At 38.6% G+C, this 18,114-nt stretch overlaps 1 protein-coding gene across 2 annotated transcripts; it reads left to right on the top strand.

The window, feature by feature from the left end:
- Positions 1-4,172: 4,172 nt before the first annotated feature.
- gjd1a (gap junction protein delta 1a) lies at positions 4,173-18,056 on the top strand. 2 transcript variants are annotated; one of them, XM_067408295.1, is made up of 2 exons: positions 4,173-4,299; positions 17,228-18,056. In XM_067408295.1, exons 1-2 carry the CDS (start codon positions 4,229-4,231, stop codon positions 18,054-18,056), a joined length of 900 nt encoding a protein of 299 aa, XP_067264396.1. In that variant the 5' UTR covers positions 4,173-4,228. The 2 variants fall into 2 exon arrangements, with proteins under 2 accessions (XP_067264396.1, XP_067264397.1); XM_067408296.1 differs by lacking the exon at positions 4,173-4,299 and adding an exon at positions 9,596-9,714.
- The last annotated feature ends 58 nt before the right edge of the window (positions 18,057-18,114 follow it).

Raw genomic sequence — 18,114 nt, forward strand, 5'->3', positions numbered from 1 at the left:
TCTCCTCTCTCTGTGCAGTACAAGACTAATGTAATTATACACAATGTTACCATGACACTGACACACACACACACACACACACACACACACACATGCCTGCACACAGTATAAATGCATCAGTCATCACACAGCAGGTACAGAGAACCGCACAAATACGCATTCATTAAAATTGTAGTAGGTGCTCTATTAAAATTGATTGGACATCAAGCCTTTAAATGTTGGTTAAATCGTTTTCTTTCCCTTGTCCCCTGACTTCACACCCCTAGTCTACAAATGAAACATTGCGAAGGTGAAATTAGGGAATGTGCAGGAGGAGGGGAGGGGGAAGGAGGAAGGGAGGGGGAGGGGAGGGAGTCAACCCAAAATATTAATCAAATAAATGCAGCACTCAGAGTCATGTGGCCACAGTGATGGGCAATGCATGGAACGAGGAAAGAGAGAGAGAGATGGGAGAAAATGAACTGAATGGAATATAAGTGTATGACAGGCAGTGATGGAGCCAATTTTTTAAATATGTGGGTGCATGCTACAGAAATGGGATAATCTAGAACATGCAGCTATTCCCCTAAATAATATAACATGAAATAGCTATCACTTTACATTGTAAAAAGTGATAGCCTGCAATGTTTTACTTAAAAGGGATTGTTTTTTTTAGGTACTACAGAAGAAATGAAGCCATGGTTGAGTAAATAATGACAGAATTTTCATTTCTGGTTGAACTGTCCCTTTAAGGAGCTATTAGGAGTATTATTATGTGCTGATTTAATGCTGTATTATGTTAAAGGGTTAGTTCACCTAAAAAATTATGAAATTTCTGTCATTTATTACTCACCCTCATGTCATTCCAAACCCGGAAGACCTTCATCTTCAGAACACAAATTAAGATATTTTGATGAAATCCGAGAGTTTTTTTCTCATAGAAAGCAACGGTCCAGAAAAGTAAAGACATTGTTAAATATAGTCAATGTGACTACAGTAGTTTAACCTTAATGTTATGAAGTGACAAGAATACATTTTTGTGAGCAAAAAACAGAACAAAAATAACGACTTTATTCAACAATTTCCTCTCTACCTTGTCAGTCTTCTCCGTAGTTTACGTTGAAGACACATTGCAGAGCTTCTGTGTTCAACGTGAGAACGCTGACTCTGTATTTGGCCGGCTCCTGCGTCAGTATCACACGCATGCGTTGTGCTGCTCACGTGAACAGCGTCTGCTAATACTGAGCCGGCTTTCGGACGTAAACACGGAACCGCTTCACTGCATCAACTGCATAGAAGACTGACAGGATACAGAAAAAATTGTTGAATAAAGTTGTTATTTTTGTTTTGTTTTTGCGCACAAAAAGTATTCTTGTCACTTCATAACATTAAAGTTGAACCACTGTCACATGAACTATTTTAACCATGTCTTTCTCTGGACCTTGAATGTGGTAATTTCGTTGCTTTCTATCGGAGATTAAAAACCTCTGGGAATTTATCAAAATATCTTAATTTGTGTTCCAAAGATTCAATGGTTTGGAATGACATGAGGGTGAGTAATTAATGACAGAATTTAATTTTTTTTTGGTGAACTAACCCTTTAAAATCATGTTTATTGAAATACTGTATTCTAACTGGTAAATCCCAGCATTCAGATGTTTCCAAATATTCTGCTTCATTCATGGCAACTGTATATATATGAACTGCTCTGCTACGTTCATGTCTTTTGTATCACATTGTGCTCTGTTGTGTTTCATACAAACGCAACTGCCGCCATCTTGTGTCTCAATTATTGATTGTAGTGAAAATCACCTCAAAGGACTTTTTTGTTAAAGGTGCCGTAGAATCAAAATTTGAATTTATCTTGGCATAGTTGAATAACAAGAGTTCAGTACATGGGAAAGACATACATTGAGTTTCAAACCCCATTGCTTCCTCCTTCTTATGTAAATCTCATTTGTTTAAAAGACTTTCGGAAAACACCCGGATCTCAACATAACACCGACTGTTACGTAACAGTCGGGATCATTAATATGTATGACCCCAATATTTGCATATATGCCAGCCCATGTTCAAGGCATTAGACAAGGAAAGGCAGTATTAACGTCTGGATCTGTGCACAGACAAGGTAAGCCAGCAAGAACAACAGCAAAAAATGGCAGATGGAGCAATAATAACTGACATGATCCATGATATCATGATATTTTTAGTGATATTTGTAAATTGTCTTTCTAAATGTTTCGTTAGCACGTTGCTAATGTACTGTTAAATGTGGTTAAAGTTACCATCGTTTCTTACTGTACTGACAGAGACGAGAGCCGTCACTATTTTCATTTTTAAACATGTGCAGTCTGTATAATGCATAAACACAACTTCATTCTTTATAAATCTCTCCAACAGTGTAGCATTAGCCGTTAGCCACGGAGCATAGCCTCAAATTCATTCAGAATCAAACGTAAACATCAAAATTTACTCACATAATTCGAAGCATGCATGACGAACATCTTGTAAAGATCCATTTGAGGGTTATATTAGCTGTGTGAACTTTGTAAATGCACTGTTTAATAGTCGAGAGCTCGGGAGGGCAGGGAGCACGCGATTTAAAGGGGCGGCGCGCTGCCAAAATCGGTGTGTAGTTAATGATGCCCCAAAATAGGCAGTTAAAAAAATTATAAAAAAAACTGGGGGGTATTTTGAGCTGAAACTTAACAGACACATTCAGGAGACACCTTAGACTTATATTACATCTTGTGAAAAAGCATTCTTGGGCACCTTTAATATTACTGTAATGTTGCTGTAATCTTCACTTTATTGCTCATCCATTTGTTTTGTATAGTTTTTGTAGCAGAACTTGAAGATAACATACAGGTAAAATTATAAAACATTGGCAACTCAAATACATTTTGCATTACATTATCCCTTACTTTAATTACATGTTAACCTAAAATGTCTTTCAATAAGCCTGAGGTGTGTGATACCCATTGGGGCTTGGATATAGATGACGGAAAGAAAAAGGATAAAGAACAAAAGAGCTGACCAAAATAATAGAAGAAGAGAGATGGGGTTAGGCAGTGCAGAATCCCAATTCCCCAATAATACTCCTGACACTAAAGACAAGCTAAATTCGAAAAGAAAAGAAAAAAAAGTTCCTGAAAGTGCAGATGTGTCGTTATTATTAATGTGTACATGGTGAGGGACAGAATGAGAGATGAGGATTCACTCCTGCAGCACAGATAAACCTGAACAGCAGCACAAGTCAAACAGTCAGCAGAGCATAGGAGAACGAGAGAAAGAAGAGGGGAGGGGAGAGAAGAGGAGAGCAGGTCCGGGATGAAGGGAGGGTGGGTGGCATGCTTACGGCATGTGACAGAGGAAAAGAGAGAGAGAAGAGGAGGAGGAGGAGGAGCAGAGGGAAAGGTATCATCAGCAGCAACAGCAGTGCAGCACAAAGACGAAAGGAACGGGGAAGGTGTGGGGAGAGAGAGAGAGAGAGAGCGAACGAACGAGAAAGAGAGAAGAGAGGCTGAGGTTTGAGGAAGACTGAACCGCAGACATGACCACAAGCTCATCACTCAACCGGACGTAACCTTGACGATCCTCATCTGCCGCTGCTGCTGCCACCACACACTGGAGCACAGGCGATAGTGTGTGTGTGTGCGTGTGTGTGTGCGAGGGTGCGCTCAGGCGTTGCTATGAGATTCAGAGAGTTGCATCTTCATCCGTGTGCTGCTGCATGCATGTTCCTTTAGCGTTCAGCTCAACTAATGGGAAAACAGAGTCCGCACTGACCGTCAAGTGAGTGAATGTGTGTGAGCTTGAGTTAAGTGTGCATGTGGTAGAAAAGGTCAGATAGTGTAGACAGTGTGTATTTGTAGCACAGGGTACCATGCAAGAGCAGGTAAAGCGTCCTACACCCTGAGAGAGAGATAAAGCAGTGAATGTGGACAGTTTGTGTGTGAGAGAGACTGAGAGATGCAGTATGGTTGAAGTCTCTGTGCCTCAGCATCATCAGATTTTCTGCTGCAGATGCTACACTAGCTCATCTCCGCACTAGAGCGCTACCCTGACACACACATACACACACACAGACGCTCGCACGCACAAACGCACACAGCTGCGGCTTTCGAGAGGAGCCCGAAATATCCGTTCAAAGGTCAACAGAGGGACACTGGAAGAGTTGCCGAGGGCAGAGGTCGTGACACTTCAGGCTGAAGGGCAGAGGCAGAGTGAGAGTAAAAAGCACGGCATCATGGGCGAGTGGACTATACTGGAGAGATTGCTGGAGGCTGCGGTTCAGCAGCACTCTACTATGATCGGCAGGTAAGAGCTGTAGTGCAGCACACACACACCTCACAGAAGGACTGTGTCTGTGTGCATGGGAGTGTGCAATACAAATATGCTCAAAGCACTTTATATATTAAAATTCAATTTGTTCACATTAGTAAACGCATCTAGGTGAATATTAATTTAATACATTTGGTGAACATTTTAACAAGTTGTAAATTAATTAATAAATTAACATGAGGTAATTATAAATGGGATCTATCTATCTATCTCTCAAAATCTTTAATTCAGTAAAGATGCATTAAATTGATCAGATCAAGTGACAGTAAAGAAACCCTATTTCAAATAAATGCTGTTCTTTTGGACATCAAAGAATCCTGAAAAAGATGTATCACATTTTTTACAAATATATTAAGCAGAGCAACAACAATTTTCAACATTGATAATAAAAATAAATGTTTCTTGAGCAGAAAATAAGCATATTAGAATGATTTCTGAAGGATCATGTGACACTGAAGAGTAATGATGCTGAAAATTCAGCTTTGATCGCTGGAATAAACTACATTTTAAAATACATTACAATAGAAAACAGTTATTTTAAATTGTAATAATATTTCACAATACAATTGTTTCATGTTTGATCAAATAAATGCATCCTTGGCAGGTATCAGAGACTTATTAAAGAAATATAATAATAATAATAATAATAATAATAATAATAATAATAATAATAATAATAATAATATATATATATATATATATATATATAAAAAAAAATTGGTGATTTTAGACTGTAGCCTATACATTCCTCTCCGTCTCTCTCTTTGATGCACGAGTAAATTGTCAGTAATCAATAGGCTGCATTATGGGCCTTAAAGACTCAGGAACAAGTGATTTTCTATTAATAGAGAGATAACAAATATGGCTGCTGAAAATGAATGGTTGATATAAAGCATATTGTAAATGTCTAGGAAGAACATTACACTCCCATTAACACACAAACACGCACCCACCCACATTAACTGTGTGTGTCATGAAGACAATGTGAGATTGGGAGCTTAAAATTCGCACCTTTGTGTTTGTGTGTGTGTGTTAGAATTGAGTAAGCATTACTCTCTGCTGTGCTCATTAACTTTAACTGCAGGTAGCCCCACATCAAGGGCACGTCCTTCTCCTGTGAGAGGATGTGTGTATGTGTGGGTTGTGGCACAGAGGGCATCTACAGTAAGTGGGTGTGTGCAGGACACTCAAGTTTATATATTCCATTTCTACACAGACATACTGAAAATAAAATTCTGTGGTTTTGAGAAGAATGTTCACATCTAGTCAATTAAATGTTACAACACAAAGATACATAAACAGACACTTTACTCACTCCAATGTCAATTTATTGGGCATTCCATCTGAGTCGTCAACATCTTAGGTTATGTATTAACTTAAGTTGTGTACTTTACTCAGTATATTTGTTAAATGTGTTAGCTTCTCATTAGATGTTTTTTAAGCCGTTTTTCATTTAATGAAACTGCAGCCTGTAAAAGAATACTGATTTCACTTCAGGTGATGTAAAAAACTTCCATCAGTCCAGCACTGCTTTAACCAGCAGTCAGTCACTTCACATCAATCGATCACAAAACATCTGACACATAATGGAATGCAGACTTGCCTTCATTTAATGAATCCTTAATGTGGGGTTGTCTGAGGTTAGTTAACTGTTTCATATATTATGCAACACTTTATATGAGGGAAATGCACACACAGACATACCATTTGTTATTCTATCAGAATGAAAACTTTCGACTCTATTGTTTTCTGTCCTCTAATCTTAAACCGAGACCTTTCTGCATGTTTAAATTTTCATCAAGACATTATATATAGAGGGTTAATTAAGTGATTTGTTTTCACCATTAGGGTTTTTGACTCAATTTTAAAGAACCCTTTAAGCTATATAAGGAGAAATGTCTTTAATTATTGCATAATACTTTCATGTTTAACAGGTTATTTAAATTTTTTCTAGTGATACAGTATATTTACTAGCGTTTTAATTCATAAATTGTAGTTAAAATTGAATAAAAGAACTAAATGAATTAATTAAAATTACATTTATGAAATAATCTAATATGGAAACCCCTAAAAGGTTCTATATATCAATCACCTGACAGAACCCTTTAAGGTTCTATATAGAACCTTTTCATCTAAGAGAATGTTCTCAACATGTTGGCAAAATCTGACCCACATACACATATAGACTGATGCAAATGCACACAAAATCCCTTAATTTTTCAAAAGCTGGAGCTGTTTTGGAATCTGCATGGCAATGTAGTGTTGTTGAAAACACGTGTCTGCTGATGTATGTGTGTCTCAGTGTGAGCGTGTGAGGTAATCAGCTCTGTTCCTTTGAGGTCTGATCAAGCACTTGAGGCTGGAATCATAGCGACAGAATGAATAAATGAATGAAGAGATGAATAAAGCCTTTACTATCATTCATCAGCTGCTGCAATCCCTCCCTCCCTCAGAACACACATAAAGACAAACACACTGCAGCTCAGATCCGCTCAGTCCCAGGCTTTATGAGTATTGACACACACACTCACACACAGTCTATTCTCTTTCTCGCAGGGAGAGAGTCTAAATGGTGCTGAGCAGTTTGATCTGCCTGTACCAAGCTAATTCTGGCAAAACACTTGTATGTGCGTGCTTGCAATTGATAGATGATCTATTGTAGTTTCAACCAGTCAGTGTTTTCTTTCAGCAGTTGTTTTGAGTGGTCACAACATTGTAATCTATACCGTTCACCATTTACTGTCCGGTCAGGAGATCGTTTGGGTCAGCGCACACACACACACACACACACACACACACACACACACACACACACACACACACACACTTCCTTGTTTATACTACTTTGTGGGGTGACCCCACTAAGATAGTAAGATGAGGAATTTACGACATTGTGGGGTCCTTTAGTCGGACCCCACAAAAACAACATTTTAAAAGTCATATATATATATATATATATATATATATATATATATATATATATATATATATATATATATATATATATATATATATATATATAGGTAGCCCCACATCAATGTCCCCACAAGAATTTCTGGAATAACTGTCACTGAGGGGACATACCTGTACCACACACACACACACACTCTCTCTCTCTCTCTCTTCTTTCTCTTTGCATTTCATTACTATAACACATCCCCACGTTCTATAGTCTGCGGCTATATCCATGCTGAAATCTACTAATATTCTTTCACAGATTAAATATAGAATCATCAGTCTCTCGACCTTTCATAATCTCTTGCCACACACACACACACACATGCACACACATCCTGTGCAAATGCAGATGATTAAGCGGCACCTGTGAGGTGGAAGTACAGAGAGTAATGTGCTCATAGAGAGAGTGAAATAAACAAGCCCCATATCTCTAACATTAGCATTAGCTCCTACATAATTACTTAGCAATCTATCATTAACCCCATTCCTAAATGAAAACTTTCAGTATTTGTGTACATAATACCATTTAAAAGCTTGGGGTCAGCAAGAGTTTTTAATATTATTATTCTGGAAGGACACATTAAATGAATCAAAAGTGACAGTAAAGACATTTATATTGTTACAAAAAAAAAAAATCTATTTCAAAAAACATGCTGTTCTTTTGATAATCAGTAAAGCTAATCATTAAAGAATCCTGAAAAAAACAAACACCATTGCAAATATCACTAAATTAAGCAGCACAACTGTTTTCAACATTATAATTATAATGATAATTATAATCTTGAGCACCAAATCAGCAGATGACATAATGATTTCTGAAGGATCATGTGACACTAAATACTGGAGTAATGCCTGCTGAAATAATTAGCTACATTTTTAAAATATATTAAAATGGAAAACAGTTGTTTTAAACATGGTAACAGTTTAGAATTCTGTCATTAAAGAATAACTTCACAGGAAAAAATTAGCAATGCCATATTAAAATCCTAGTAACTTTTCACTATTAGCTAATCAGTAACTAGGCCTACTATTTTTAACCTTACAAAAACCTTAAAAAGCTTTAGTATAACTTTAGTAATTACTAGAGAGTTATAATGCTTTTCACTTTAGAATACTGATCCAAATAACTAGTAATTCCTTCTGAAGGTTATGGTAATATTTAAAGGATTAGTTCACTTTTAAATAAACTTTTGCTGATAATTTACTCACCCCCATGTCCAAGATGTCCATGTCTGTCTTTCTTCAGTCGAAAAGAAATTAAGGTTTTTGATGAAAACATTCCAGGACTTTTCTCCATATAATGGACTTCAAGTGGGCACCGAACGGTTCAAGGTCCAAATTACAGTTTCAGTGCAGCTTCAATGGGAGTGTTTTACAGAAAAGGCTATGTTTATTATACATTTTTTGGACTTTATTCAAGCTGTTAAACTAAAAATGTAAAACTAATGTATCTTGCAGCACAGGGTGAAGTCAGTAAGTACATTAACGACGATTTGAGAGGAATATAATATAAATTTAATGTAAAACAAAGTACATGGCGCTCTGTGGCACGGCAGGATTTTACTGGGCGCCGCAGAAAGGCGCCACATGTCGCCGCAGGTGTGCGTACACTCATAGAAAACAATGCGTTTGGATTTTAAAGACGTGGCGCAGCGCTGAGCTTCGCGTCCGGTGTGTGACCCCCTTAAAACGCGGTTTCTCAGTAACGGTGGAAATCCATTTTGTCCGGTAATGCAACGAGATGGAAACAGGGACTCACCGACTGATACTAATGGCGGGATTGAAATGGTCCAGTCGTGGCAGCATTGAGATTCTTCCTCTGTTGGCAATGGTTGGCATTTGCCACATGTGCACCACCACGTCTCGTTAGGTCTTCGTCTGCCCGATGCTTGAGAGGTGTGTGTCGCCGCAGCAGTCTCTTCCATCTGCCTAATTTCTTCCTCTGTGTATTCCAGTTCAAAAAGTTCCGGCAGGGCGAAAAACTCATCTTCTCCTCAAAGTTCAAACTCGTCCGACATTGTTGTTTTTACCTTTTTCGTAAACGGCGTTTGACTTTCAATCTGTAAACACCGACTCGTACTTCCGTCTACGTCAATCGAGACCTTTTCAACATAATTGCGTATTACGTGACGTCACGAACGCGGATCGCAGAACAGAGCAAGGCGTGTATTTGTGCTTATAAAACTTAAACTTTTTTATTATATATTTTTTTTAAATGGCCGATCGTTTCGCTAGATAAGACCGTTATTCCTCGTCTGGTATCGTTTAAAGCCATTTGAAGCTGCACTGAAGCTGTCATTTGGACCTTGAAACGTTTGGTCCCCATTGAAGTCCATTATAAAATGGAGAAAAATCCTGGAATGTTTTCATCAAAACCCTTAATTGCTTTTTGACTGAAGAAAGAAAGACATGGACATCTTGGATGACATGGGGGTGAGTAAATTATCAGCAAAAGTTTATTTAAAAGTGGACTAATCCTAAAGTCATTCCTAGTGGGTCCTTGATCTAGCCTACATCATGCATTATTCACATTAATCATGAACCTGTATATTTTAGTTCAACTGAACACTATTACTTATTAATTCGTTAATCAGAGTTTTGTGTTAGTTATAGTAGTTACTAAAATGTTAATATTGCATTTCTCATTTGTTCCTGTGTAGTTATGATTAAATCATTAATGACGGAACAGTATTCTAAAGTGTTACCCAAAATTCATACATTCCTTGGAAACCAATGGCCTTGCTGTTTTTAGCTCCACACTCTACTGATTGAGCTACAGTAACACTATTTAAAAGTGAAAACTATCATTTCGAAGCCCTTCATTCTCTCTTATCAAACCACACACACATATTCAGGCATTGTGAGTGTGTACAGAATGCTTTGATAAAGTCTGTACAAACTGTTTTCTGAAGTCATAGTCCACACGTACATACATTACCCCACATTTTCTCATCCTTTGGTAGGGTTTGTCTCTCGAGAATTTATTATTTTTTTCACTCAGGATGTAGGGCATTACTAGTTGTATCGTGTTTGAAGTAGGAAGTCTTTATTGACACAGAGGAGACGCAAAGGAGAAGAAAGAGAGTGAGAAAGTTAGTGGAAGAGATAGAGAGCATATGAGGTAAATCTCTAGAGTGCTAGTCATTTGCAAACACATATCTGTCCCGGTGTCCTCATTTTCCATGTATGAATAAGTGTGTGTGTGTTTTGGGGTTTATTTAGCTATTCTTTGGAGACACGTGTGTCTAGTTATTTAAATATGATCAAATCTCTCTTTGAGGGCATTTGAGGACGCCTGCATTTGGAAAATCAATTCATAAAGTTTTTTTAATCCTAAAAATTAAAAAATTGTAATAAGTAAATAAATAAAAGAGTAGGGCTAGGGTTAAAGTAACAGTTAGCTTTGTATAAAAACAAAAGAAGTCTATGATGTAACAGATAACAGAGTACATGTGTTGGTCTCTATATGTGTATGATCAATTGTTGCACGAAAATAAATGAGAAAAGCATAAAAGTTCCGCACACTAGGCACTTCAGAGCTCTATCTGTGGAGAGGCAGGGGGCACTAGGACGCATGACAGAGGTCAGATGAGATGGTCAGCTATAAATACATGGCTGTTGTGAGTAAATGCTTTCTTACCAGGGACATTGTTTATTTGAAGAGCAAAATGTGTGTTTTGATGTGGAGAAAGAGAGAAAATGGAAAGAGACACAGAATGTGAGCTGAAAATCACTGGAAAGCTCTTGAAGTTCATGAATAATAGAAAACCTGCGAGATGCTGTTAGTTTTAGTAAACTTTCCTTGTTCTTTCTGATACATAAAAATAAATATACAAAATTTTTGGAATGTTATTTCACCCCTATAAAACTTCTTGTTGTTTGTGTGTGTGTGTGTATGTGTGTGTGTGTATAAACTTAAATGAAAGAGAAACCCATTCTTACCCCACTGGCATATATTTATTCTTCTTTTAAGCTTAAACTTACTTTTTTTTTTTTTTCATCTATTTATTTTTTTAAGAAAACAAGACTTAAAGGGTTAGTTCACCCAAAAATGAAATTTCTGTCATTAATTACTCACCCTCATGTTGTTCCCGTAAGACCTTTGTTCATCTTCGGAACACAATTAACATATTTTTGATGAAATCTGAGGGTATCTGATCCACACATTGGCAGCGACGTCATTGCACCTTTTGATGTCCAGACAGATAGTCAAAAACATGGTTAATAGTCCACGTGACTGCAGTGGTTTAACCTTAATGTTAAGAAGCTACGAGAATTCTATTTGTGTGCAAAAACAAAACAAAAATAACAACTTTATTCAACAATTTGAACCGTTGTCATATGTAGTGAACTCAGTGAAGGCTTTCTTGTTTACGTCCGAATACCGTCTCAGTATTGGCTGAAGCTGAACACGTGAGCAGCACGATGCATGCATGTGATGTTGACACAGGATCTGGCCAATAATAAGCTGGCATTCGGACGTAAACAAGGAAGAGGTTAAGGGTGACGTAAACATGACAGAAATTTCATTTTTGGTGGAACTAACCCTTTAATATTTTAAGACATTTTGCATCTTAAGTAAATATTTAAGAATATTTAGATATTTGTACTGGAAAACATTTTTACATTTTCAAAAAACAACACTAAGTAAGCTGTTTTTCTCATGGGGACAAAATGACAACAAGGACAAGGATTTCGGATATTGCCGTCTTTGTGGAACATTTTGTGCCCATAATGTAGGGGTTACCAGGATCTCACACACACACAAAGCCCCACCATCACAAATACACCATTCACTGTATATTACTCTGCTGCAAACTGACACGCTACACACAATATGCATGTTACCGCGCGTGCACACACACACACACACACACACACACACACACACACACACACACACACACACACACACACACACACACACACACACACACACACACACACACACACACACACACACACACACCAGGTGTTGTAAAATGAACCCTTCAGTCTGTTTTATTTCATAAATACGTTGTGTTTCTCAGTACATGCTCTCTCTCCATCTGTCTCTCCATATCTGTCTGTTTCTCTAGTTGCTTCTCTAGTCTGCCTCTGCCCATCTGCCTCTCTTCTTCCCTCCTTCCTTCTCTCATCATATTCAAGCTCTTTCTTTCTCTCTCTTTAGTTCACCTTGAGATGTCTTTCTCCGTCCCTATGTGTTTTTCATCATCCCCCATTTCCAGACTCATTTTTCCTCTCTTTCTTGGTATGTAGGTTTGTGTCTGCCCTGTGCCCTTGGTACGCCTACTTGCTCTCTTTCTCTCTCTTTCCCAATAATCCATCAATCATTCCTCCTCCCCTCCTTATTGCTCTCTCTCTCTCTCTCTCTCTCTGGTACAGTGCAGAGTGCTGAGTGGTTCACTATGTGGTTACTATAGTAACGGCAGCAGGGAGTGGGGGATGTGCTGCTAATTTAAAGACCCACCAGGGCTGTTAGCCATTGATACAGGCACGTTAGATATTTTGTATTCTAATGTAATTATTATAATTGTTAAATAAAGGTTACACCATCTGCCATTTGAACTGAGAAACATCTCTTGCTGTTATACTACAGTAAAGTGTCACTGAGTTTGATCAAGAGTCATAACTGTCCTACTTAGCGCAGCGCAAATGTTCACCATATGTCCATTAAAACCAGCGCTAACTAGACAGCACTGAGCTAACATTAGCCTTTCTGATTCAGACTCAGAGCACAAATTAGTTGTCATTATTTTCACATTCATTTTCTCTAGAGCGATTTCATTCACAGCATTATAAACGTTTATTTGAAGTATATGAAAAAGTATATGGCATATAAATTACATTAAATTTATTCAGATATCCACAAATATCAAAACTGGTCTGTTGTGTTCTATATCTTAACATTTGGTGTTGACTGCCCATCACAATGCTAATAATGTATAAATAGCTCTGCTGAAGTAATTCTGAAAATGAATTAGGATCTCCTTCACCACTCCAACTCCACCTTTATTCATTATAATTAAGTCCAGGAGGAGAAACCTGCACTTGAGACTAGAAACTAAAACCTGTTTGCCTTCATCACTCTCTTTTCTTGAGTGTGCCATCTTGTAAAATATAGTACCATTCAAAAGTGTGGATCACTGGGGGAGTTAAAGGATTAATCCACTTTCAAATAAACTTTTCCTGATAATTTACTCATCCTCATGTCATCCAAGATGTTCATGTTTTTCTTTCTTCAGTCGAAAAGAAATTAAGGTTTTTGATGAAAACATTCCAGGATTATTTTGCTTATAATGGACTACGCCTATGTATGGAAAAAATGTAACTAGCGGTGTGTTTGTTCCGTAAGTAGAGTAGGGAAGGCGTAGGACATACAGCGTAAACTGTTTGGAGAATACGAAATGCGGTTTTGGTGGAGGGACTTAGCAGGCGAACATTTGTTTATATAAAGCTTACTTTTACGTATTTTTTTCAAAAATGACAGATCATTTTGCTAGATAAGACCCTTATTCCTCATCTGGTATCGTTTAAAGCCATTTGAAGCTGCACTGAAACTGTAATTTTGACCTTCAACCGTTTGGAGGCCATTGAAGTCCACTATAAGGACAATAATCCTGGAATGTTTTCATCAAAAACCTTAATTTCTTTTCGACTGAAGAAAGAAGGACATGAACATCTTGGAAGACAGTAAATTATCAGGAAAATTTCATTTAAAAGTGGACTAATCCTTTAAGTCATTCAACAAAGATGCATTAAATTGATCAAAATTGATAAACATTACAGTGAAGACATTTATAATGTTACAAATGATTTTTATTTCAAATAAATGCAGTTCTTTTGAACTTATATTCATCCAAGAATCATGAAAAACACTATTGCGTTTCCACAAAAATATTAAATTTTTTAGACTTATTTCAAAGACATTAGAAAATCTTACCAAGGCCAAACTTAAACATTAATGTATATGTATATCTTGTATCTTAATATGCCAATAGAATCACAACAATGAAGAATAATTGTTTATTTATAAGGCTAGTGCACATTGTTTCTACAAATTTAATGCAACTTTACTGTAGAATGGCACTATGTTAAGTTATAAGGACAATCTCGGTAGAGAAACCTGCTCAAGGACACATAATTCAAGCATTGCCCCATACAACCTTTTTTTTTTTTTTTTTTTAACCAACCCAGATCTTCAACCACTAAGCTACCATCCAATACGCTAAAAATAAGCTGAGGGACTTGGACTGAGGGCTATATGAATCATTCTTTAAGGATGAACAGAAAATGCCATTGTTGCAGCGCTAGCTTAACACAGCCGATAGGGCCTAGATTAAATACGTCATTCACAATACTGAATGTAAAATATATGTACTTGCTCTTGCAATGTGTGTGTGTGTGTGTGTGTGTGTGTGTGTGTGTGTGTGTGTGTGTGTGTGTGTGTGTGTGTGTGTGTAAGAAAATGTATGTACTCATGCATCAAGACCAGCCTGCAATGGAATAACGTCATGGCTGGTTCTAGAGCAAGGTTATTGTGAGTGAAGGACGGTCTCAGCACAAATGTGTGTGTGTGTGTAGTTGTGTGCGAGGATGAGAGTTAGACAGACTGAGGAAAATTTGTGTGCTCGAGCTACATCTGTTGAGAGAGAATGTGCATGAGACAGAAGGGTGGAGATGTTTCGCTCTAAATGGCACACTCACAGGAGACCCAGCTATGCGTAAAGCTTCAAGGTGTTGTGCTTCTCATCAGGACACTCACGCTGTGTGTTATATGTCACATTAGTATGCTGCATGTGTGATTGAGGGACTGGTGTCTGAACTTTGTTCACGCACATCTACTCTGTTCTTATCTGTCACTATGATCGCATGAGTCTATTTTTGTGTCTAGATTTGTGTGTATGTTTCTCCATTTATTTTTCCATTGAGTACAGATTTAAACTTACAAGAAGCTGATAAGAGAGGATATAAATGCATACATGCACAGTCCAATACAAACTCTAATGGTCTTGATGCAGTATGCCCCAGTTATCAACATCATGACACATATGCCTTCACACACACACACACACACACACACACACACACACACACACGTACACACGTGAATGAATGTTGAAACATGAAAGGTGCTCTTGAATGACCTACACAGATATTTTCAGCCAGTGGCGTGCACAAAGGCGAGGGGGAGGGGGGTGATCCGAGGGGGCTTGAGCCCCTGCCCCTTTGATCGTGAAAGTGCCCTTTGCGGTCGCATCACGATGCCAACGCATTCCCATTTCTCCCACCCCCTGGAACACGATTTCTTCCGAGGGCAGCCGTCAATTTGGACACTTTTCCACTCGCACTGTGTTGTTTTCTTTATCACAGAAGTAGTGGCTAAGATGTAGTATTTGTCAAATAACAGAAGTTAACATGTTTCTAAAGAAACACTTTTCATTCAATACTTTCTGTATTGCTTAATACAGTTCCTGTATGTACAAGAATAGAGTTCAACATAAGCGAATACTATTTAAATAATGATAAAGTGGGGTCTATATTTTTAGCAGTTTTATTTTGATAATCCCTACGCAATAAAACATTAGGATCAGAAGATCCTATTTGTGTCACACTACACACCTTTTGGTTGGATTTTGCAAAGACAGGGATAGCTGCAGGTCAGAGTAATGGGTGTGCTGAAAGGGGGCATGCCAAAAGGTGAATTGCAGAAACTAACCCTTAATCCTACCCCACACCCTGACAGACAGCTTTCATGACCAATGATAAAGGCCTTTCGGCACGCCCATTATGCACACCCAAATTTGGATTTTGCTGTTGCAGATAGATTTCCAAGGTCTGCGACAAAATCCCCGGATCATGGCAAAATCAGTGCTTGTTGCGGTTGTCGATGCTCATTAAGTATGAGCAGGTCAATGACGTGATCGGAGCCTGTCTTGAGCAGTCACAGACACTGCGATATTTTCGTGATCTTGTAGGGTGTGCAATGCTACGACAAAGTGGAACTAATCCAGCCAATCACAGTGCAGATGGTATAATTGTAAAAATCTCATAATCACTTGCATGAATTCGCTTTTGGTCGGGACTGCCTCTTGTCTTGACCAAATGTCTTGAAGTTTTGTGCACCTCATCAGCATTGTCTTGTGTAGTATTTGCACTGCTATGACAGGACGATGACAGGTGACAAGAAACCTTGTTGTTTAGTGTGTAGTGTAGTATAAGCACCACAGCAATTCAGCTGTAGTCTTACAGTCCTGTAGCGTTAGCTTGGCCTTAGCAGAACTGAAGCAGTCAGAGTAAACATAATTCAATGTGTTCATCAAATGTCATTGTTGTTACCGGTGAGTCTAACCATGGCATCAGTGCTGTCTCAAGTCGGACAAAATTTCAAATCAACATGTACTGTTTGTATTCAAACACACCACATGAATTTGATCACACCTAATGACTTTTTTTCAAACAGGTTTACCCATCTTCCATTGGTTGTACAAACAGATAGTCCCGCCCACATTCTCACACCACTGGTTGAACCAGTGTTACAATGTCGGGCTGGTCAAAGTAAAAAAAAGTGTAAACGGTTTACACTTTTTTTAGGGAATGTGGGAACGGTTTAAATTCTTTTTTTGTTTTTAACTGAAATAGACAAATGTTTTTTAACTTAAAAAAATTAAACATTTAAGCTGTTTAGAAATGCTAAATACCTGTTTACCTCTGCTCCTTACAGCAATTACTCATTATTTTGTCATTTTTTGTGCACATGTGTCTGCGTTTGTGAGATAGAGGGAGAAAAGCAATTTAACAGTGTGCTATTTGTCAGTCTTCTTCAAAAATGAACTCTAATCCTTTTTTCTTTTCACTTTTTCTTCCTTTCTCTCTTCAATCCTGTTTCTACCACTGCCTTCCTCTTTCTTGCCTCTTTCTGTCACTTCCTTTCTCTCCCTCAAAGGATCCTGCTGACAGTGGTGGTGATATTCCGGATCCTGATTGTGGGTATAGTGGGAGAGAAGGTGTATGAGGACGAACAGATTATGTTTATCTGTAACACGCTACAGCCAGGTTGCAACCAGGCCTGCTACGATAAAGCCTTCCCCATCTCCCATATCCGTTACTGGGTTTTCCAGATTATCTTGGTGTGCACGCCCAGCCTCTGTTTTATCACTTACTCAGTGCACCAGTCTGCCAAGCACAAAGATCGTAGTTACACCCTCCTGCACGGCCCGTACATCGACCACGGACATGGGCCGAGCCGCAAGCTCCGCAACATCAACGGTATCCTGGTGCACCCGGAAAGCAAAGATGACCGCGACTGTCTGGATTTGAAAGACATTCCCAACATTCCGCAGGGGGTCACGTACTCCAAAAGTGCCAAGATTCGTCAACAGGAGGGCATCTCCCGTTTCTACGTCATACAGGTGGTGTTCCGGAACGTTCTGGAAATTGGCTTTCTAGCTGGCCAGTACTTCCTGTACGGATTCAATGTTCCCGCCATGTTTGAGTGCGATCGGTACCCCTGCGTGAAGGAGGTCGAATGCTACGTGTCACGTCCCACGGAGAAGACAGTTTTCCTGGTGTTTATGTTCGCTGTTAGCGGGATCTGCGTGGTCCTAAACCTGGCCGAGCTCAACCATCTGGGCTGGCGGAAGATTAAGGCGGCAATCCGTGGCGTTCAGGCTCGCAGAAAGTCCATTTGTGAGATCCGGAAAAAGGATGTGTCCCACCTCTCATCTGTGCCCAACCTGGGCCGCACCCAGTCTAGCGAATCAGCCTATGTCTGACAGCGAATAGGGGAGGGGCTTAGACGAGGGTGGGAGTGGCTGTTGAGGCGACGGCCAT

This window comes from Chanodichthys erythropterus, chromosome 13 (genome assembly GCF_024489055.1).
Source record: "Chanodichthys erythropterus isolate Z2021 chromosome 13, ASM2448905v1, whole genome shotgun sequence".
NCBI classification, from domain to species: Eukaryota; Metazoa; Chordata; class Actinopteri; order Cypriniformes; family Xenocyprididae; genus Chanodichthys; species Chanodichthys erythropterus.